At 37.9% G+C, this 23,738-nt stretch overlaps 1 protein-coding gene across 4 annotated transcripts in view; it reads right to left on the bottom strand.

Moving 5' to 3' along the window:
- The window catches only part of CEP135 (centrosomal protein 135), a 79,861-nt gene that overhangs the window by 33,567 nt on the left and 22,556 nt on the right, over nucleotides 1-23,738 (bottom strand). For 3 of the 4 annotated variants that reach the window (XM_044268193.1, XM_044268189.1, XM_044268190.1), the window contains exons 10-14: nucleotides 21,543-21,681; nucleotides 14,388-14,611; nucleotides 9,614-9,766; nucleotides 8,563-8,715; nucleotides 4,324-4,401 (exon numbers count right to left, since the gene is read on the bottom strand). In XM_044268193.1, the coding sequence (XP_044124128.1) occupies nucleotides 4,324-4,401; nucleotides 8,563-8,715; nucleotides 9,614-9,766; nucleotides 14,388-14,611; nucleotides 21,543-21,681 (747 nt within the window). The remainder of the gene's footprint in view (nucleotides 1-4,323; nucleotides 4,402-8,562; nucleotides 8,716-9,613; nucleotides 9,767-14,387; nucleotides 14,612-21,542; nucleotides 21,682-23,738) is intronic. The other variant, XM_044268191.1, reaches the window with a different exon arrangement.

Genomic DNA, 23,738 nt, shown 5'->3' on the forward strand with positions numbered 1-23,738 from the left:
ATGACCTGAGCTGAAGGCAGAGGCTTAACCCACTGAGCCACCCAGGTGCCCTGTTTTTTTTTTTTTGCATTAAAAATCTTTCAAAATTTCTTGGGATCTTGTACAAACAAGAATACATGTATAATATATAGAACAACAAGGACAAAAGAACATTTATGTATCGATTAACAGGCTTAAGAGTATTACCTATTACTTGAACCTTGAAACTACTTGTGAGCAGTCTCCAATCACCAATCCTATCCCTCAAACCCTACCATAACAACCACTAGCATGGGTCTCGTGTTTCTCATTTCTCACTTTTTTGTTAGTATATGATATCTGTATAAATCCCTAAATAATATACAGTTTAGGTCTGTATATTTTTGAACTCTACATAAGTAGAATCATACTGCATTATTCTTCCACTCTGTATTTGTAAGATTCATGCATACTGATGTTTGCAGCTACTATTCACTCATTTTCACTGCTTTGTAATATTTCACTGATGAATTATTACAATTTTATTTTCCCCCTAACTGATATCAAGATTGTCTCTCGTTTTCTACTAAGGCGTTAAATATTTTAGGCTTTGTGAGCCTTGTGGTTGACTGCCACCACTTCATGGTAACATATAAAGAGCCACAGGCAATGCATAACAAATGAACAGGGTGTGTTCCAATATAAACTTTATAACAAAGACAAACTAGAGGCCAGATTTGGTCTGGGGACCACAGTTTGCTGACCTCCAACCAGAGTTCTTATAGAAATGGATTTGCTGGCTTATAGAATATGCCTTTGCTAGGCAAGGCCAAATTATCCTCTAGAGTTATCAGTTTGCACTTCCTGACCCTACATGTATTTGCTAAATTATGTGTGTTATAACTTGTTAATATATTTTTATTATTTATTTATTTTAAAGACTTTATTTATTTATTTGACAGACAGAGATCATAAGTAGGCAGAGAGGCAGGCAGAGAGAGGAGGAAGCAGGCTCCCGAGGATCAGAGAGCCCGATGCGGAGCTTGATCCCAGAACCCTGGGATCATGATCCGAGCTGAAGGCAGAGGCTTTAACCCACTGAACCACCCAGGTGCCCCTATTTTTTTTTTTTTAAAGTAATCTCTACACCCAACCTGGGGCTTGAACCTACAACCCCGAAATAAAGAGTCACATGCTCTATTGACTGAGCCAGCCAGGCGCCCCTTTTTAATTTCTGATGTCCCGATGGATGTGAAGTGTTTTTTACTATGGTTTTGATCTGTATTTCCTCTATTGCTGATGTAGAACAGCTTCTTACATTTGTTAGCCATTTGTAATTTCTTCCGCCATGAAGTGTCAATTCATATTTTCTGTTGAGTTTTCTTAGGTTAAATGTATATAGCAAATCCTCTCAGTTAGTGGCCTGTTTTTTCAACTTATGGCAATTTTATGAACAAAGTTCTCGTCAGTGTAGTCCTAGTTATCTGTTTTCTTTCATTTGTGTTTAGGAGCTTACATTCTGGCAGCGGACACTTGCTACCTGTGTGGTGTTAGGTAAATTTCACCCTGCCTCAGTTTCCTTATGCATGAAATAAGAATAATATTAGCATTTACTTCATCTGATTGTTATCAGAATTAAAATCATATAAAATGTTGAGAAAGTGCCTGAACAAAGTAAATGCTATATAAATTGCTATTATTATTTCCCCAAGGTAAAAAAGATTTTCTCCTGCTGGACGTGGAGCCCAATACAGGGTGTGAACACATGACCTGAAATCAAGACCTGATCTGGGATCAAGAGTCGGACCTTTAACCACCGAGCCACCCAGGTGCCCTATCTCCTCTATTTTCTTTAAAAACCTGTGGCTATTTCTTGAACATTCAAGGTTGCAACTGATTTTGGGGCATGGTATATTTGAAGTAGGATGTAATTCCTTCTTAATTTACATATACATACATATATATACACATGAATAGCCAATTGTCCCAGAAATAATTATTGAGTAATCCTTTCTTTTCCCATGGATTTGACTTCTTGACAGATCAAGTTTTTGTATGTTTGTGGTTTTGTGGGTTTGCACTCTACTGGATTTTATCATTGTCCTTTAATCCTTGTGAACTACCACTATATTAATTGCTAACTCTAAAGCTCTCACACTTGGTAAGTTAAGTTCTACACCATGCTCTTCTTTAAAATTTCTTTGGGATTCTTAGCTCTGTTTCCATATAAAATTTAAAATCCACTGTCAATTTACATACACACACACCCTATCTTGGAATTTCAGCTGGAACTACATCAATTCTATATAGATCAATTTGGGGAGAATTTATATTCTTTTTATAAACATAATTCTGTCACCTTTTTCAAAAACCTGATGTATCTCTTCACTTATTTAGGTCTTCTTTAATGTCTTTCATTGAGTTTGTGTTATATTTTCTTTAAAGATCCAGCAAATACACACAGAAGTATCTCACATTGCTTATTTCTATTAAAATGGTTTAGATTTTTTTTCCTGTTCTTTGCGATCTGTTATACTTCCAGCATTAATTTGCATTCTGAATCAGAGAATCCTGTGTTTTTATAATACTTAGAAAATTAACAGTCATTTTATTTTCAAATACTGCCTCTCTCACACATTCTATTACATTCTTCTAGAATTTTGAGTAAATATTTTAGACTTTCTCACTTTATTCTCTAAGGCTTTAACTTATTTTACATTTTCTATATCCTAGTCTCTTTCCAATGACTTCTAGTACCTTAGATATATTTTTTATATTTTTCAGTTCATTAATTTTCACTTTCAGCTTCTGCACAAGCTGGACCCTTCTACCTGAAATAATTAAAAATTGGACAATGTACATGAAACAATGGTTTTCAAGACACTGAGCATCAGGGCAGTGATGGACAGGGACCCCTGAGGGACAAGAAACAAATGAGATGAGCCTACAATTGCTCCAGCTTCCTGCTTCAAGAAGTTCTAGGCTGTGGCACAGGGGAAGGAACTCAGGTGAAGCCTGGTGGTTCCCCTAAGTTCAGAAGACGCAACTGAGAGCCAAGGGAGGCCAAGGCAGTTCGGATTTGCAGAGCAGACACTAGAGGAGAGCTGCACAAACAAGAGCTCCAGAGATCTATAAAAGGTGCCAGAGGAAGTTACCTAAGACCAGAGAAACAACCAATAAAAAGGTAAAGGGAAAAATACTCAAGGCTCATGTAGGCCAGGAGTAATTCCTGTCCAATCAGTCATTTGAATACCTCAAAATTCATGGGGCAATAGATAGTGTACTCAAAACAGTTCTGTCCTAGTAATGAAACAAAATTAGTACAGGACTACATGCTACTCTGGTGCCACCTAATTAAGCTTAAAAGCAAAACTGAAAGGATTCAAGCTACTTCCCTCTGACCTGATACTTGGTTCCGTATCTCAGAACAAACCTCAAGAGTATTTATAAGGATACAAGCTACCCAGCAACCAAGAAGGTAAAATTCACAATGTATGAAATCCAAAATTACCAGGCACGTAAAGAATCAGGAAAATATAACCCATGATGAGGAGGATTAAAAAAAAAAAAAAAAAAAAAAACCAAAGTTGATAGAAACAAACGACAGTATTCATAGACATGGTAAATAAAAACACTGAAGACATAGTAAAGGAAGCTAGCCAAAATGAAACACCAAGAAAAAAAAGGATTCAGTGTTCATAACAATTTGATTAAAAAATTCTATCTCTAGAGAGAGCAATGAGCAATGAAAATGAATTTCATTTTTTCCTCTATGTTTGTATTGATTTTTGAACAAGAACAAAACAACAATAACTAAAACCTGCTGAGGGCCTACAACATGCCAGCAGCTCCTCTAAGTTCTTGACATGTACTAACTTGCTTAATCTTAACAAAAACTTAAGAGGTACTACCATCATTCTGTTTTACAAATAAAGAACTGAGGGATGGGAAAGTTTGAGTAGCTTGTCTATAGGAATAGGTGACAGAGAAGGATATGAACCCAAGTAGTCAGCCTTCAGAGTATACACTTTTTTTTTTTAAGTTTATTTTATTTTGTTTGACAGGCAGAGATCACAAGCAGGCAGAAAGGCAGGCAGAGAGAGAGGAAGGGAAGCAGGCTTCCTGCGGAGCAGAGAGCCTGATGCGGGGCTCAATCCTAGGACCCTGGGATCATGAACTGAGCAGAAGGCAGAGGCTTAACCCACTGAGCCACCCAGGCACCCCCAGAGCATATACTTCTAACAAGTGTTACACAGCATCTCTAGCATACTATTTTGTAATTTTGAAAACACAGATCATATTGAAACTATAATTAAAAGTTATTCATGTAACACAATTTACCCCAAATCTAGTTTGATAAATTACCTGATGGTTAATACATGTCAAATGTTCAATAGTTTTCTCTAATTTTGATTTTTCAAAAATACTCATTTCCTGGAGATTCTGAAAAAAGAATTTTATGGAAGGTGATTATTTACAGCAGATAATGGAACAAAATTAACAAAGTAAGTTAACAGAAGACTACAGTACTATTCTGTTTGTCTTTTTAATAATATGGAAATGCTTTGGAAAGAAAATCATTGGACATTTTACAATAATGATGTTTTTGGTTGAAAAAAAAAAGGACAAGAGTTTCTTATCCTTTATATATTACTTTCATGTGTGATTGTAATAGAAGACACAGAATGGCATGGATTTGTTTTTAAAGATTTATAAAGATCAATCCATTTATAAAAGGAAAAAACCCCAGCAGGTTAAGTCTGATCTGATCAGGAGTACGCCCTCGTGAGAGATGGCAGAGGAATACAGGGCAAAGAAGAAATAATGAGATCACAAAGACACGGAAAAGAATCCTACAGGGCCAAGCAAGAGATCAGAATTTCAAGAATAGGGTGGTCAACATTGTAAACACAAGTACTATTTCTTTGGTTAGGTTATGTTACCCAACAGTTGCTGATGCTAAGTGGGGGACAAATGATACAAGCTGGTATCCTCTGAAAACTTTTCTAGTGCAGATTCATACTTCTATCCATGTTATTCATTAAAAACAAATCAATAAAGATACCTGGACACTTGAATTATATATCTGGTTGGAAGAGTCTCTGTGCTGTGTGCATTTTTATTAAATCATTCAACCAGCATTGAGTATAAACTATATACCAAGAACCCAGCAAGGCATTAGGAATACACAGTGAGTAAAATGAATAAAGTCTCTGACATCAGGAATTAAAGCCTAGTAGAAAAGACAAACCTTAAACAATACTATACTATAATATATACCATGAATATTCTGCTAGGAAAATGAACTTTATGGCAATATACTGGAAGGGAATCTAGAGTCTTGGGTTCATTTCCTGTGTGAGGAAACGATGTCTAACCTGACTCGAAAGGATGAATAGGAATTAGCCAGGTAAAAGTACTGTAAGGGGTGAAAGACTTTTCAATAGCCTATGCAGAAAATTGGGGCAAGAAAAAGTCCATTAAGCTTGGAGTTGAGAAAATGAGATGTGGGAAATGGGGGAGATGAGATTGGGGAAAAGAAGCTAGACCCTGAAGTAGGCAAAAGCCAATCACTGAAGTCTTTGAAAACAATTCATAGATTTTATTTTTAAAAAGATTTATTTATTTGTCAGAGAGAGGGAGAGAGAGCGAGAGCACGCACGCTCATGCACAAGCAGGGGGAACGGCAGGCAGAGGGAGAAGCAGCCTCCTCACTGAGCAGGGAGCCTATGTGGGACTCGATCCCAAGACTCTGGGATCATGACCTGAGCCAAAGGCAGAAGCTTAACCGACAGAGCCACCCATTTATCTCCAGTTCAGATTTTAAATCTGATCAGATTTATATCTCTGAAAGATGACTCTGTCTTCAGGGTAAAATACATATTTAAGAGGCTGCTGATATACGAAGGCAGTTGGGAGAGAATAATGGCCAGAATGGGATGGCAGCAGGGGAACGGAAAGAAGTACACAGATTCTAAAGAAAACTACTGTGAGCTCAGAAGCCAGACTCCAACTGACTTCACAGTTAGGTGATCTCGGGTAGATTACTAAACTCTGTAACTTAGAGACCACATCTGTAAGCATTAGCTATTTGAAAAGGCAATTGTGAAGATTTACTGAAGTAGCCATGTAAAAAGCACTTAGAACAGAGCCTCCTGCATGAAAAGAGCTTAATAAGTGTTAAATATTATTTAAGAGGTAGCACACATGGGACTTGCTGATTAGTTGAGAGAAAAAAGCTTTACAGGAGAGTGGAGTCAGTGAGGATGGCTGGTTTGACAACTGGGTAGATAGCCGAATAACAGGACATTACTTAAGAATTGAGAGAATTGGGGCGCCTGGGTGGCTCAGTGGGTTAAGCCGCTGCCTTCGGCTCAGGTCATGATCTCAGGGTCCTGGGATCGAGTCCCACATCGGGCTCTCTGCTCAGCAGGGAGCCTGCTTCCCTCTCTCTCTCTCTCTGCCTGCCTCTCCATCTACTTGTGATTTCTCTCTATCAAATAAATAAAACCTTTAAAAAAAAAAAGAATTGAGAGAATTAATTTAGTTTTTAAGTAAAAGACCTACTGTAAACTCATAAATCTTGCCTTCTACATTCTAGAAAGATTCTGGTAATATGAATATCACTTTTTCTGAGCTTTCACTACTACTGCTTTTTAAAATCCCGTTTCTACATTCCTTGGTCTTTTTAACAAATATGGAAAGGAATAAATCAGCGGCTTGTGCTAAAAGCTGCCATATTGCACAGAAATTTTCCATTTGGTAATTTTAACACTTATTTTTAGGAGAAAGTACATTCTGGCCGGCAGTTTTCCAAAAGATCCCAATTAAAAATATTCTGTTGGGGTAAAATTTTAACTGAAAATGTAAGACATAAAGACTACCCTTATAATGCTTACATGTTCTTATTCCTAACTTGAGCTCCTAATTTCTATGCATTAATTCAATAATACTCTTTGGAAGTAAACTACGGAATCCATAATAGTAACAATAATAGCTAATGCTGAGCTCTTATAATGTTCCAAGTACTATTAAGCGCTTTATGTGCATTAACACTTTTTTTTGGAGACGATAAAAGAAAATATAAGATACTGCCCCTAAATAGGTCACCAAAAGCACAAGCAGCAAAAGAAAAAAAAATACATAAATTGGACTTTATCGAAATTAAAAACTCTTGTGCTTTAAAGGATACCATTAAGGAAATGAAAAGGGCAACTCACAGAATGGGGGAAAGTATTTGTAAATCATGTATCTGATAAGGAGCTTGTATCAGGAATATATAAAACATTCTTACAGCTCAGTAACAATGAGGCAATAACCCAATGTAAACATGGGCAAAGGATGTGAATAGACATTTCTCCAAAGACATACAAATGGCCAAATAAGCACATGAAAAGATGCCTGATGCCATTAGCCATCAAGGAAATGCAAATCAAGGCCACAGTGGGTACTACTTCATACCCACCAGCATGATGGTAATAAAGAAGACAGATAGTAAGCGTTGGTGAGGATGTGGAGAAATTAGAACACTTATACACTGCTGGTGAGAATATAAATGGTACAGGTGATTTAGAAAACAGCCTGGCAGTTGTTCAAATGCTTTGGTTATCTTATGAACCTAGGTATATACCCAAGATAAATGAAAACCTACATCAACAAAAAGTTATACATGAATGTTCACAGCATCATTTTTCATAATAGTAAAAACCACATAAATGAAAATGAAAATTTCCTGTCTATCCATACAGTGGATGTTATTCTACAATAAAAAGGAATAAAGTATTGATACATACTACATGGATGAACTTGAAAACATTATGCAAAGTGAGAGAAGCCAGAGGTAAAAAACCTCATACTAAGCGATTCAATTATATGAAATGTTCGGAGTAGGCAAATCTGTAGAGACAGAAAGTAGCTTTGTGGTTGCCTAGGCCAGAGGAGGCCAAGGTAAAATGGAGAACCACTGCTAACAGGTTTTCAGGGTTTCTTTTCGAGGTCATAAAAATCTCTAAAACTGACTGTGGTGACAAGGTGAACAAGTCCATGAATATATTAAAAACCACTGAACTGTACACTTCAAGTGGGTGAATTGAATGGTATGTGAACAACTTAGTCAAGTTGTTTTACATTAAAAAAAAAAAAAAAAGATAATGTTCCTCCACACGAGGAAGGAAATTTCCTATTGTCAGACCAGAGGTCAGTAATTTTCTCTAAAGAACCAGATAATAAGTAGTTTAGGGTTTGTCGGCCAGTTCCTGCTGCAAATACTCAATTCTGCCACTGCAGCAGGATAAGCCACAGATAACTACGGTACACAACCGAGCATGGTATTCCAGTAACGACCAACGATGTAATTTGAATTTCATAGTTTTCGTGTGTCATGAAATATTCTTCTTTCCATATTTTTTCAATGACTTAAAAATGCAAAAACCATTTTTAGCACATGGTCATGCAAAAACAATGGTCTGGGTTTGGTTCATGTGTCATGTTAGCCCACCCCTTGATCTAGCTGTACATTCTAAACAGTCACTTCACAGGAAAATATAAAGACCTCCCTTTCCCCTATAAACGACCTTTCAAAAATAAGTTGATCTTATTACTTACTTTTAACTTTTCTTTTAAAGCTTCTTTTTCTGACATAATCCTTCTTAAATCAGATAATGCAACTTCTTTTTCTTTTTCCATAAGACTTACGATATTATGGGATATTGTGGTTTGGGTGGACTCTTGTCTTAGTGCATGTAACTGTTCCTGAGCCTTAACGAATTAAAATATATAAATAAAAAACACTTTGGATATGCTCCAAAGGTGAAAAAACGGCAAACTAAACACATGCTACCTTTGTTCTCTTCTCAAATCTCAACAAAATGAATAAAATGATTAAAATAACAACAACAACAAAATCCCAAAAGACAAAGATACTGTGGGGAAATGCCAGCTACAAAATTTTGGAAGCCAGACAGCAGATGGACAATTAATGACTGACCAGACCCAAGAAGCTGAAACCCAAGCCAATAGGGGGAAAGCCCAGAAATGAATCAATTTGCAAATGCAGATTCCAAAAAGTCTCCAAAAGTAAAAACAGCTTTTTCAACTTGACCTTTTAACTTACATGGTCTTCTCCCTCCCTCAAAGTAGCGCTAGAACTTCATGGGAAATTGGTATGGAAGAAATTTAGACACTTTGCTCTGCTCATATGCACCTTGCTCTCTGACAACTGAGGCTTTGTAACTGCACCAAGCTGTATCAATTCTCTTTTCCCTAAGTTTTTTAAAACTACAGGCTAAGTCCTTAATATCCAATATATCCAAATTATGGTTGCTACCCACTGTTTGATAGATTCCTAACATGTCTGAATCTAAAGGATAAACTTAGCTCAGAGTCAGGCTAGGACCTATTCCAGGTAGCTTTAGAAGTAGAAGATTATCTCTAACAGATTTAACACACAGATAGACTAGAAGAGAGGAAGAATAAATACAGAAAAAATAATAAAAGTCTCTGCTTTGGGAACAGGACAATAGAAACTACTACTGTACTTAGTTCTAATTATGAAGGAATATAAAAAGGTCCATATATAACAGTAATTTACAAGATTTATACTGGTTCCCTTTAGTTACTTATTCTATATAATCTGTTGCCTTAATTAATTTCTTACTTCATTATATAAGACACTTAGTTTATCTCTTTCTGCTGTCAATAATTTAACATTGGACTGTATATCCTCCATATGTTTTTCAAATCTTTCCAGCATACGCTGCAGTTCATCTCTTTCTCTTGTGATCAGATGAATTTCTGAGTTGTAATCACCCTGAAACATAATTTAAAAACAAGTTATCATTTGTTATAATTATCACCATATGGTTGTTTCAGGATGTTGGTAATGACAGTGACTGAATAATGTTAACAGACATACAAAACACAATTCTTTATCCATAATGGGAGCAGCAGAATAGAGTGCAGGCAGGATTGGGGCAAATATCTGGTCTTCAAATGCCCAAGAAGGGACTCTCCACCCTGCTCCCCCCACTGCCAATGATACCACTTGATCAGATCCTGTCAGACGCTTCCAACTGTCATTTCCCTGGAGTTGTTTATAATGCTAGTAACTGAAGTGTAATCCCCAGAGCAGAAGCATCAGCAGCATGTAGGAACTTGTTACACATGCAAGTTGGTGGGCCCACGCCAGACATACTAAATAGGAAACTATGGGCCTAGGGCCAGTAACCATGGTTTATCAAGTCCTCCAGGTGATTCTCATGCATACTAATTTTTGGGAACCACTAGTTTACAACCCTCTCCAGGGAAGGGACTAGAACTATATCGTGTGCCTCCTCACCCAATGTAGGGTGAGCTGCATTGGGTAATGCATTGGGTATAATAACTATAATAACTATTATAGCCTAACACAGTCTTCAGTGTTTTCTGACTGAATTTCAACTTCCCAGCCACACCAACCTCCCACAACCATCCCAGCCCCAACCTATGTGAAGTCTATTTTTACAATGAGATAAATAAAAGTATTTATACCAGGCAGTATTCACTAAGGATGTTTACCAAATAAGCAAATACTTCCAACGTTTCTAAGGATGATGCCTCTTATTTAATCTAATTAAAAAAACCCACTATCTTCAAAACTATGTGGAAAATAAAGGTGATAAATGTAGACTTGGGATCTAAGGTATCCTTTTTTTTTTTTTTTTTTTTTCTTAAGAAAGCAAGCAAGCCAGAGAGCAGGGGAGTAGGAGAATCTTAAGCAGGTTCCACACCCAGCATGAGCTTGATGCAGGGCTTGATCTCACAACCCTGAGGGTATACGTTTTCTTAATATTAAAGTACTAAATGCAGAAGCCCCAGGAAGAAATAATCTGGCACACTGGAAAGCATCCTGATATATGTTATTCACTACCTACTGTGCACATAACCTTGTCTAATATAGAATTGGTATCTGTGAGGTACCCCTAATTTGCCACTTGGAAGTAAGTTATCTTCTTGGTTAAACAAGCAAAATCAAAGCATAATGCATGAGATCAGTTATCTGGACACCTTAAAGGATATTTTATAGGACAAAAGCAGATTAGAGTTTGAGGACTTAATTAAGGCTTAGTTAACTATAAAAGAAAATCTATAACTTAACTATATTTACATAAAAATATCTTACAAAAAGGAGGTGGTTTGCATAGATTTTAGAAAAGAATTCAGTGAATAAAGACTTGACAGTCCTGCAGATGTGGTTATTGAGCACTGGAACAAAGCAGTGCTGAGCCCTGTACTGTCCCACTGCCTGGGGTCACAGATAGGGCCATGGCTGGCAAAATTCAGCAGGAGAGAGCAAAAACCCAGAAGTGGTGAGGGGCTCCCGAGCTCTGGGCTTGGCAAAAAGGTCAATGCTGGGGCGCCTGGGTGGCCAAGTGGGTTAAAGCCTCTGCCTTTGGCTCAGGTCATGATCTCAGGTTCCTGGGATCAAGCCCCACATCGGGCTCTCTGCTCAGCGGGGAGCCTGCTTCCCTTCCTCTCTGTCTGCCTGCCTCTCTGCCTAATTGTGATCTCTGTCTGTCAAATAAATAAATAAAATCCTAAAAAAAAAAAAAAAGAAAAGTGTCACTGCTCATCCAGCTTCTCGCCCAGAGCTAAACTGAGGACCTGGGGTGGGGTGGGAGCCGGGGGTCTGGTTATAAATAAGGTTGGGACAAAAAAATGACAGTCTATTTTCATTACTGTCTAGGTCTCAGCTTAAAAGCCTAGTCTTCTGACTCTTCAATCGAATTTAGATCTCCCTCTTTGTATTCTTAGAGCTCTGAAACCTTTTATCTTTTTTTCCACTAACACTATAAGGGAGCTTATAAAGTTATTAACATAATTAGTTGTTTAATATACATCTTTACCACTAAAATGTGAGTTCAATGAGAGACAAGCTAGGTATATTGTCTGACCATGCCTTCAGTGCCTAGCATGGTACCTAAAACGAATGAATTCTCCAACATTACTGACTGGCCTTCTTAAGCAGGAACTCTAGATCTTTTCTAAATATATCTTGCATAGACATAAATATGTAGATATTTATATTTGTGTTCATATGTAACTGTTAATAATTCCCTTTTACCATTCCATTGTTACACACACACACACAGGCTCATGCACACACATGCATGACACTAAAGGCTACTAGTACAGCAACTATGTCTTCTTTATGTCACACCCAGTGCCTCATTCAGAGCAGGCACTCAGTAAGTACCTACTGAATTGAATGTAACTTTCTACCTAGATGTGATGTGCTTTGAACCAACAAACAACAAAGGAATGAAATATTTACTAGGAACCAGGTATGATGCTGGGCCCTTATTATCTCATGTAACCCTTGGAAACAGGGGTTTCATGAAGTGACGTAACTTGTCCAAGGCATAAAGGCAGTTTGTGTCTTCAACTCCAAAGTCCTTTCTACTCCACTATACTTGAAACTCACAATTGGAACCGTAGTGAATACAAGCACAAGGAGAAAGGAGGCAGTGCTCACCCTACACAGACCGTAGAAAATCAATGGGTGTATTTTTGACAAAGATCATTGATATTAAAAATACCAATTTTTTTTCTGAGTTACTGCAATCTTAAGAAACTGTGCCTAAGTTTGCCATAAAGCAGGATTTGAAAACTCAGTGTGTACCAAATCCAGTTTTAGAAGACTTTGTTGTTTGCTATGTAGCTTCTAAACATGTCTGAAATACCCAAGTTTAGATGCAGGTGCACTCTAGTGCCCAGAACTCCACCCATTTTACATTCTACCCATTCCACTCACATACGTACCTTCCCTGCCATTCTTGCAACTTATCGGAACTCTAAAGTGCTCTGAACATACCACCTTTCTAAACTTTAGAAAAGATTAAACTAATCAACCATTTTATGGAAGATTCTCCTCTGCAATGAAGGTGATCAATTCAGTGATTCATTTTTTCTGAGTCCTAAGTATATATGGGGCTTAAAAACAACTCAGTAACACATAAATTAACTTATACCTCATTGCCCCCCAATTCATTCTACTTATAACAGATAACACGGTGTAGTGTTTTTACTAACACCTGTAAGTCAAATTCAGCCATTAGCCAATGACATTAAAAAACAGTCCAATCAGAAAACAACCCCACACCATTTGACAATGGGCACAGGATCTTCAGGAAAAAGATGATGAAACTGGTCAAATCAGCCAAGTCTGAATTATTTTTAACCTATTATCTTCACGACTATGTCAGTGACTTGATATTTTTAAACATCTGAAATTAAATGTTTTGAGTTTTAATTTTACTTCCAACTTCTCCTCATTTTATCTAGTGTGTAGATAATGTTAGAGTCATAAGCCTCCAGGACTCCTATTGTTCTGAAGCTTGAAAAAGAAAAAAAAAAAAAGAAACAAGAAAAACCTGAATGAAGAGTTTAAATGATATTCATAAAACACTGAAAATAATGAAGACCTAAAATAGATACATGATTTTAATCATTCATGAAATATGGTTACCTTTACCTATTATACATCTTTAGACTATCAACTTATAAACGTGCTGGACCTGCCCTGCACTCACTTCCACACTCTACCTGCTTCTGTTGCTTGGTTAACAAGGATCATGTCTGGTTGCACAGTGTGACCCGCCTTTCTGACTGGTCCAAGGCTGGGCATAGCAAGAAGCCATGTTGTCTGCCATGTGGATGAAGCCACTCTGCTTTGAGAGAGAAAAGGCAGCTGATACCAAGAGTAAAGGATAGAAAGAAAGGAAATGTCCAGGAGCATGAATTAGTGGTTCCAGTTTCTGGAAGCCCAGATGTCCCTCTACTTACCCTACACACGTAATGAGCTACTCATCTTTCCTTAATTTCCAAAAATCAGTGTGTTATCTGTTCTTAAGTAGTTTTCCTAATAAGTGCAATGTCTCTACAGTATAGGTCATTAAAAAAAACAAAAATCAAAATTAAGAAAGACCTTTTTTTTTTTGAGGTTGTGAGTGAGTGCACACGCCTGCATATGTGAGCGAGGGGGAGGGGCAAAGAGAGAAAGAGAAAGAATCTTAAGCGGGCTCCAAGCTCAGTGAGGGCCGGACTCTTGGTTTAATCTCATGACCCTGAGATCATGACGTGAGCCTTTCGAAATCAAGTCTGACGATGGGTAACCGACTGAGCCACCCAGGTACACCACCCCTCCACTTTTAAGTCGGCTCCATATCCAGCACAGAGCCCACCACAGGGCTTGAACTCATGACTCTGAAATCAAGACCTGAACTGAGATCAAGACTCAGATGTTTAAATGAATGAGCCATCCAGGGGCCCCAAGAAAAACTTTTAAAAAACAAATATGAATAAAGTTATATTTAATATAATCATCACGCCAGAAAAGTTTTTTCATAAAGATACACTCTTGATTATCGATCATCCTTAAAAAGAGATATTACCTTTTCTAGTGTTTTAAATATTGGAATTTTTTCCCGTGTAGAGTAATTTATAGAGCAAGATCTTCGCTGTATTATATGTTGGAGTTTTTCTAGCTCTTTCTTATAATAGTCTCGTTCTTCTTCTATACCTTTCAGAAATGTATCTAAACGAGAGGGTGACTTGTCTCGACGTTTTATTCCATGTTCTAGCCTCATCCTTTCAAGTTCCAGAGTAAGTTCTCTTTCTGTAAATTAATTAAATAGTAAAAGTATTGCATATAAATTATACAATTAGCCAAACTAAGTTTTAGAATACAAGCTACTAAAAATCATTAACTTTTGTACATCATCTATCACTGGCTGATATCAAAGAGATAAATATTGAGAAAAATGAGGAAAAAGAGCACAAATTACATTGAAAGTTTAAATAAAATCTAGTAAGTCAAAGTCCTCCTACTTTTGTCCTGTCACAAGGATGGTACCATTTAGTACTATAAAATGAATAAACTATCACATGGTACTTACTTCTGGTCACCTGAAAATGCATTAAAAGAAAATTTATCTATAAGCAATTAATCATAATATGCATGACTTTTAACATTAAGCTTGAATTTAATACAGTTTTACACAAAGAGATCAAAACAACTCATCTTTCTCCAAATAAGTACAACTATTAACTTTTACAACAAAATTTACCTTTTCTTGAGTCAAAGTAGCCTACTACTGGTAATTTCACATAGTTCAATCTAACTTATCTCTGAGGCATGAAGTGATTTTCAAGACATATTCTGATTCACTCTCATCTCTTCTTTCATTCATTTGATAGGTGTTTATGGAGGATTTACTCTATGCCCAGCACTAGCTAAGAATACAAGTATGAAAAATATAGCTAAGGTCAAACAATTACTCTAACCAACCATGTAGAAGGATAAAATCTACAAAAGAATAACATGTAATGCAATCTGGAGGATGAACTGACAAATTTATCCCAAGGAGTGACCAGAGAGGTAAGAAGAAAGACAAGTGGGAAGGAATGGGCTATTGGGGTAAGTGCTAAGAAGTCAAATAAATGAATGAATGGAAAGTATCCACCACATTGAGCATAATGGGGATGAGGGAAGCCCTTCCAAGAGCAGCTCAGGTGGGGATGGAGGCCAGCTGGAGTGGACTGAGAAGGTAAAGGGTACTAGTAGTGATCAAGCAGAAACAGCAAGGGTAGATGACCTTTCAAGCTGTTAAAACCCTGGAAAAGAGAAAAGGGCAGCTGGAGGGGAATGGGTGAAAGTTTTTGTTATAGAATGGGAAAAGGGTGTAAGCATGATTTGTTGTTGTGTTGTTTAAATTTCAGATAGCAAACAGTGTGATATTAGTTTCAGCTATACGATACAGAGATTCAACACCTTCATACATTACCCAGCGCTCATCACAAGTGCACTCCTTAATTCCCATCACCCATTTCACCCATCCCCCCCAACCTACCTCCCCTCTGGTAACCATCGCTTTGTTCTCTAGAGTTAAGAGTCCATTTCTTCCCCCCCCCTTTTTTTTAAAAAAGATTTTATTTTTAAGTAATCTCTACACCCAATACGGGGTTCAAACTCACAACTCTGAGATCAAGGGCTGCATGCTCTTCCAACTGAGCCAGCCACGTGCCCCAAGAGTTGATTTCTTTGTTTGCCTCTCTTTTTTTTCTCTTTGCTCATTTGTTTTCTTAAATTCCACATAAGAGCATGGTGTCTGGGTGGCTCAGCTGGTTGGGTGTCTGCCTTTGACTCAGGTCATGATCCCAAAGTCCTAGGACTGGGTCCTGGATTGGTCTCCCGACTCAACAGGGAGTCTAGTTCTCCCTCTTCCTTCTACTCCTCCCTCCTGCTCATGCTCTCTCTCTCAAGTAAATAAAATCTTTACAAGAAAATCCCACATGAGTGAAATCATATCATATTTCTCTTTTTCTGACTTATTTCACTTAGCTTAATACTCAATTTCACTTGGCTTAATACTTAATAGCTCCATCCATGTTGCTGTAAATGGCAAGATTTCATTTTTTTTTTAATGGCTAATATTCCATTTTATACATATACACCACATCTTTTTTTTTTAAGATTTCATTTATTTATTTGTCAGAGAGAGAGAAAGAGCTCACAAGCATGGGAAGCAGCAGGCAGAGGGAGAAGCAGGCTCCCCACTGAGCAAGGAACCTGATGTGGGACTCAATCCCAGGACCCTGGGATTGTGACCTGAGCCGAAGGCAGGCACTTAACCGACTGAACCACCCATGCATCCCACCACATCTTCCTTATCCACTCTTTTAATTGATAAGACACTCAGTTGTTTCCATAACTTGGCTATTGTAGCTAATGCTGCTTTAACATCAGGATGCATGTATACCTTTGAATTAGTATTTTGTGTTCTCTAGGTAAATACCTATTAGTGTGATTGATGGATTATAGGGTAGTTCTATTTTTACATTTTTGAGGAAGCTCCATACTGTTTTCCCCATTGGCTGCATCAGTTTGCATTCCCATCAACAGTACAAGAGTGCTCCCCTTTCTCTGCATCCTTGCCAACACCTTTTGTTTCTTGTGTTGTTGATTTTAGCCACTCTGACAGGTGTGAGGTGATATCTCACTATAGTTTTGATTTGCATTTTCCTGATGGTAACTGATGATGAGCAGCTTTTCATGCTATCTATTGGCCACCTGTATGTCTACTCATGTCTTCTACCCATTTTTTTTTACTGGATTATTTGTTTTTCCAGTGCTGAGTTTTATTAAGTTCTTTATATATTTTGGATACTAATCCTTTATCAGGTATGTCATTTGCAAATATCTTCTCCCTTTCTGTAGGCTGCCTTTTAGTTTTGTTGATTGTTTTCTTTGCTGCATAAAAGCTTTTTATTTTGATGTAGTCCCAATAGTTTATTTTTGCTTTTGTTTCCCTTGCCTCAAGAGACATATCAGGGTAAGTATGTTTTGTTTAAAGATTATTTATTTATTTATTTGACAGAGAGAGAGAGATCACAAGTAGGCAGAGAGGCCGGCAGAGAGAGAGAGAGAGGAGGAAGCAGGCTCCCTGCTGAGCAGAGAGCCCGATGCGGGACTCGATCCCAGGACCCCGAGATCATGACCTGAGCCGAAGGCAGCGGCTTAACCCACTGAGCCACCCAGGTGCCCTTGTTTTGTTTTTTAAAGATTTTATTTATTTATTTGACAGAGAGAGATCACAAGTAGACAGAGAGGCAGGCAGAGAGAGAGAGGAAGGGAAGCAAGCTCCCTGCTGAGCAGAGAGCCCGATGCGGGACTCGATCCCAGGACCCTGAGATCATGACCTGAGTCGAAGGCAGCAGCTTAACCACTGAGCCACCCAGGCGCCCGGTAAGTATGTTTAAATGCCAATGGACAAAAACAGTACAGACTTAAGTTATAGAAAAGGGAGAATATGTAATGTTTTAAAACTAGGATAGGATCCAGAGAACAGATGGAGGCAGTGGCCTTTCCTAAGATGGACACACTTACATAGTAACAGGAGGGAAGATAAAAATGCACAGTTTAAGATCTTGGGATAGAAAAAAAAAGAAAAAAAAAGATCTTGGGATAGGAAACTGACAGAAGGCTTCCTTGAAGGCTTCCATTCTCTTAGGGAACCTGAAAATCGCCCACTCAGAATGGGAAGTGGAATGAGAGTCATGGGCTTACTGAGAATGGAAAACATTTGGAATGTTCCCAGCAAAGAGTAGGAGATCAAGAAATATAGAGTAAGATTTCCATACATCATTGAGAGTGCTCCTGAAGTTCAGGACCTTCTAATTTACTGATATGTCTGGTGCACATGCAAGCAGTACTTAGTTGCTCATGTGCACGTGTGTAGAAGGTAAATATTTTGGTTGACCTGTGGCTGGATTTTTGGCACCCTACTGCAATTGCACCACAGAAAAACAGGGAGTTTCAGATATGAAAGATCACACTGAAATGATAGGCCATAGCTAGGTATGAAAGAAACTACATTGCAAACTTTTATACACAGGTCTAAGCACTTTAATGTATTAACCCATTTAATCCTCAGAAGAATGCTTTGGGTAGGTGCCATCATTAACTCCATAGACAGGGAAACTAAAGCATAGAGAGGTTAAGTAATGTGCTCAAGTCATTGAGGCAGTAAATGGAGAAGGGACCAAATAGATTATCCACAAAGATGCTGAAGAGCCTAGGATACTGCCTCTTTTTAACATAGAACACTGGCTTTTTTTTACTTCTGAAGACACATGGGAATTTGACAGCACCAGGCTTCTGCTCTTGCTGTTCTCTTTGCCTGGAAAAAACGGTTCCAAATCTTCATTTGGTTGGTGTCTTGTCTCTGAGATCTTGGGTCAATCTCTAGCACATCTCCCCCAATTTTAATACCTTTTATCATCTAAAATTGGGCTTTTTCATTTATGTGCTACTAGTTTGTCTAGCTAGAACAAAGGCTCCACAAGAGCAGGGACTTTGTGTATTTTGTTTACCATCATATACCTTAGTACCCAAAACAGAGCCTGGCACACAACAGGCTCATACACATTTGTCGAATGAATAGATGAATTCTTACATGTTTCTTAAACTAACTCATTTAGGGCTGGTACCTAGCAGAAGGTTGCCCTACCGGGAGAAAGAGATAAAAAGAGAGAAAAGAATGATATGATACTCTATGTGGAAAACCCAAAAGACTCCACTCCAAAACTGCTAGAACTTGTACAGGAATTCAGTAAAGTGTCAGGATATAAGATCAATGCACAGAAATCAGTTGCATTTCTATACACCAACAACAAGACAGAAGAAAGAGAAATTAAGGAGTCAATCCCATTTACAATTGCACCCCAAACCATAAGATACCTAGGAATAAACCTAACCAAAGAGGCTAAGAATCTATACTCAGAAAACTATAAAGTACTCATGAAAAAAATTGAGGAAGACACAAAGAAATGGAAAAATGTTCCATGCTCCTGGATTGGAAGAATAAATATTGTGAAAATGTCTATGCTACCTAAAGCAATCTACACATTTAATGCAATTCCTATCCAAGTACCATCCATCTTTTTCAAAGAAATGGAACAAATAATTTTAAAATTTATATGGAACCAGAAAAGACCTCGAATAGCCAAAGGGATATTGAAAAAGAAAGCCAAAGTTGGTGGCATCACAATTCCGGACTTCAAGCTTTATTACAAAGCTGTCATCATCAAGACAGCATGGTACTGGCACAAAAACAGACACATAGATCAATGGAACAGAATAGAGAGCCCAGAAATAGACCCTCAACTCTATGTCAACTAATCTTTGACAAAGCAGGAAAGAATGTCCAATGGAAAAAAGACAGCCTCTTTAATAAATGGTGTTGGGAAAATTGGACAGCCACGTGCAGAAAAATGAAAGTGGACCATTTCCTTACACCACACACAAAAATAGACTCAAAATGGATTAAGGACCTCAATGTGAGAAAGGAATCCATCAAAATTCTTGAGGAGAACACAGGCAGCAACCTCTTCGACCTCAGCCGCAGCAACATCTTCCTAGGAACATCGCCAAAGGCAAGGGAAGCAAAGGCAAAAATGAACTTTTGGGATTTCATCAAGATCAAAAGCTTTTGCACAGCAAAAGGAACAGTTAACAAAATCAAAAGACAACCGACAGAATGGGAGAAGATATTTGAAAATGACATATCAGATAAAGGACTAGTGTCCAAAATCTATAAAGAACTTAGCAAACTCAACACCCAAAGAACAAATAATCCAATCAAGAAATGGGCAGAGGACATGTACAGACGTTTCTGCAAAGAAGACATCCAGATGGCCAACAGACACATGAAAAAGTGCTCCATATCACTCGGCATCAGGGAAATACAAATCAAAACCACAATGAGATATCACCTCACACCAGTCAGAATGGCTAAAATCAACAAGTCAGGAAATGACAGATGCTGGCGAGGATGCGGAGAAAGGGGAACCCTCCTACACTGTTGGTGGGAATGCAAGCTGGTGCAACCACTCTGGAAAACAGCATGGAGGTTCCTCAAAATGTTGAAAATAGAACTGCTCTATGACCCAGCAATTGCACTACTGGGAATTTACCCTAAAGATACAAACGTAGTGATCCAAAGGGGCACGTGCACCCGAATGTTTATAGCAGCAATGTCCACAATAGCCAAACTATGGAAAGAACCTAGATGTCCATCAACAAATAAATGGATAAAGAAGATGTGGTATATATATATATATATATCTATACACAATGGAATACTATGCAGCCATCAAAAGAAATGAAATCTTGCCATTTGCGACAACATGGATGGAACTAGAGCGTATCATGCTTAGCGAAATAAGTCAAGCAGAGAAAGACAACTATCATATGATCTCCCTGATATGAGGAAGTGGTGATGCAACATGGGGGCTTAAGTGGGTAGGAGAAGAATCCATGAAACAAGATGGGATAGGGAGTGAGACAAACCATAAGTGACTCTTAATCTCACGAAACAAACTGTGGGTTGCTGGGGGGAGGGGGGTTGGGAGAAGGGGCGTAGGGTTATGGACATTGGGGAGGGTATGTGCTTTTGGGTAAATTGGAAGGGGAGGTGAACCATGAGAGACTATGGACTCTGAAAAACAATGTGAGGGGTTTGAAGTGGCAGGGGGGTGGGAGGTTGGAGTACCAGGTGGTCGGTATTATAGAGGGCACAGCTTGCATGGAGCACTGGGTGTGGTGAAAAAATAATGAATACTGTTTTTCTGAAAATAAATAAATTGGAGGAAAAAAAGAGAGAGAAAAGAGAGAAAGAACACAAGGGAATGTGTTCTTTCAATTAATACAAGTGCATCTCCTTATAAAGATTCTGCATTTCAAATTTTCACTATTTCAGAAGTTTTCCTTAGTCTTAATTAATTCTATTATCTGCATTGAAAAAGAATATACTTCTTTTGGAAAATATTCAAGCATTCCCTGTACCAACTAGTCAAAACAAAAAAGATCCTGTAAGGTTGCTGAAGGAGATTTTCCACTCTATCCAGTATGGTTTCTGGTATGTAATGAGCACTCTACAAATATTTACTGAATTTAAGAATGAATGAAAGGTTATCTACTAAGAAAAATAATATGTCAGAAGAGAATAACAATCACTTTTTAAAGTTATCGACATTTTATATTTTACCTGTAACCGCAAAACTTTCCATTTTTTTGTTAAGTCTTTGCTTTTCTTGTTCAAGCTGATGAACAACAGTTTCCAGATCTGACTTTATAAGTAGTTCATCACTCAGTCTCTCCTTTTCTTTATGGCATAAATTTAATTCCTGTAAATTTTAATACTACAGTTAAGATTTCTAGTAACTTGAAAAAATATTATAGAACTTAAAATTGATATTTTGGTAAGTACATTTAATGAAGGGTAAGTCATATACATACAAACACATACTTAGTCAAATATATGGGTTCAACTAAAGCTAATTATCAACTGTGGCTAAAAGGACCACAAAACCCAAATATCAATAGGGCTCCTTTCTGAGTAGTAGAATTATTAGATTTTATTTTTTCTTAATTTGCTTAGCATATTGTCGACCTTTTAAAATAAATATGTACTTTTGCAATAAAAAGTTTTAAAGCCTTTTTATTTTTTAAAATAAGGCAGAAGTAGACACAGTGCTCTAAGACTATCATAGGTATCACTGGTATTGTCTCAGGCTCATCTACACAACAAGAGCAGTACCTGATTTCCTGGGGCGCCTGGGAGCCTCAGTGTGTTAAGCCTCTGCCTTCAGCTCAAGTCATGATCTCAGGGTCCTGGGATCCACATCAGGTTCTCTGCTCAGCAGGGAGCCTGCTCCCCCCTCTCTCTCTGCCTATCTCTCTGCCGACTTGTGATCTCTCTCTCTCCGTCAAATTAATAAACAAAATCTTAGGGAAAAAAAAAAGCAGTACCTGGATACTGAGGATTCATGGGTGAGGATGAAACGAAGGCACAGTGTCTAGAACATGGCAAGTGCTTAATAAATGTTAGCTACTAATATCATTAGTATTCATCTTAAAAATACTAATATAGCAGTAATTGGAAAATACAAGAAAGGTCAGAAAGTAGCTATAGCATCCTTGTCAGCCAGTACTACTAAGACTTGGTCAGAATCCAAGACAAGGGTTACGAATCACACTCGAGGGTTTATAGGGTACAAACAATAGCAGCAACCCCAAATCCCTGCCCTCACAGGGTTTAGTCTGTTAGCAAAAACACCATCAAAGCATCTACTTTTTATTTACTGACCTCAGGGAAGAATTTCACAGTATCTATGAGCTCAAGAGTAGAAAACATTTAAAAAAAAAAAAAAGAGTGGACAACAACATTTAGCAGTTTTAGTTAATTCAGTTATTCAATACTGACTTGAGTAGCTGCAAGTGAATAAAAAAAGAAGTCACTGTGATTCACAGTGAGCATATAAAAGCAAGTGTTCAAGCACGTACAGTGTGGCGGCATATCACAATGGCTTCATTTCTAAATTTGCCTTACGCTATCAGAACATTGCCGCTACACTGTATAAGACTATATATAATGAGAAAACTTGAAAATTAGTATTAGTCTTATTTTCTTTTTCTTTTTCTTTTTTTTTTTTTGAAGATTTTATTTATTGATCAGAGAGAGAGAGAGGGGGAGAGAGCAAGCACAGGCAGACAGAATGGCAGGCAGAGGCAGAGGGAGAAGCAGGCTCCCTGCGGAGCAAGGAGCCCGATGTGGGACTCGATCCCAGGATGCTGGGATCATGACCTGAGCTGAAGGCAGCTGCTTAACCAACTGAGCCACCCAGGCGTCCCTTAGTCTTATTTTCTAATCTTAAAAGAAATTCATCCAATTTAACAAGCTACTAAAAAAAAAAAAAAAATCCCCAATCATCTTTTAGGTGACTACCCAGGAGTTTTCTTTTCTTTTTTTTTTTTTCACCTGGCAGTTTCTAACTGGAAGCAAGATATGCTGTCAGTTCTAGAACTATATGCTACATCTGGGCTTATGCTGAGATGATTACTATTTTTCTTATTTGAAGACTACCAGAAGACGACAAATAATACCTAGAAAAATGATTTGCGCTACCAAACAAAGCTATTAAGAGAGGACTGAGCGTTTTGTTTTGTTTCTTAAATTTTATTTTTAAGTAATCTCTATACCTGACATGGAGCTTGAACTTACAACCCTGAGATCAAGAGTCATGCTCCAGGGGAGCCTGGGTGGCTCAGTAAGTTAAATGTCCAACTCTTGACTTTGGCTTAGGTCATGATTTCAAGGTCGGGAGACTGAGCCCTGCAATGGGCTCCCATGCTCAATGCACAGTCTGCTTCTTATCCTCTCCCTCTACCTCTCCCCCCACTC

The sequence above is a fragment of the Neovison vison genome, chromosome 11 (assembly GCF_020171115.1).
Source record: "Neovison vison isolate M4711 chromosome 11, ASM_NN_V1, whole genome shotgun sequence".
Lineage (NCBI taxonomy): Eukaryota > Metazoa > Chordata > Mammalia > Carnivora > Mustelidae > Neogale > Neogale vison.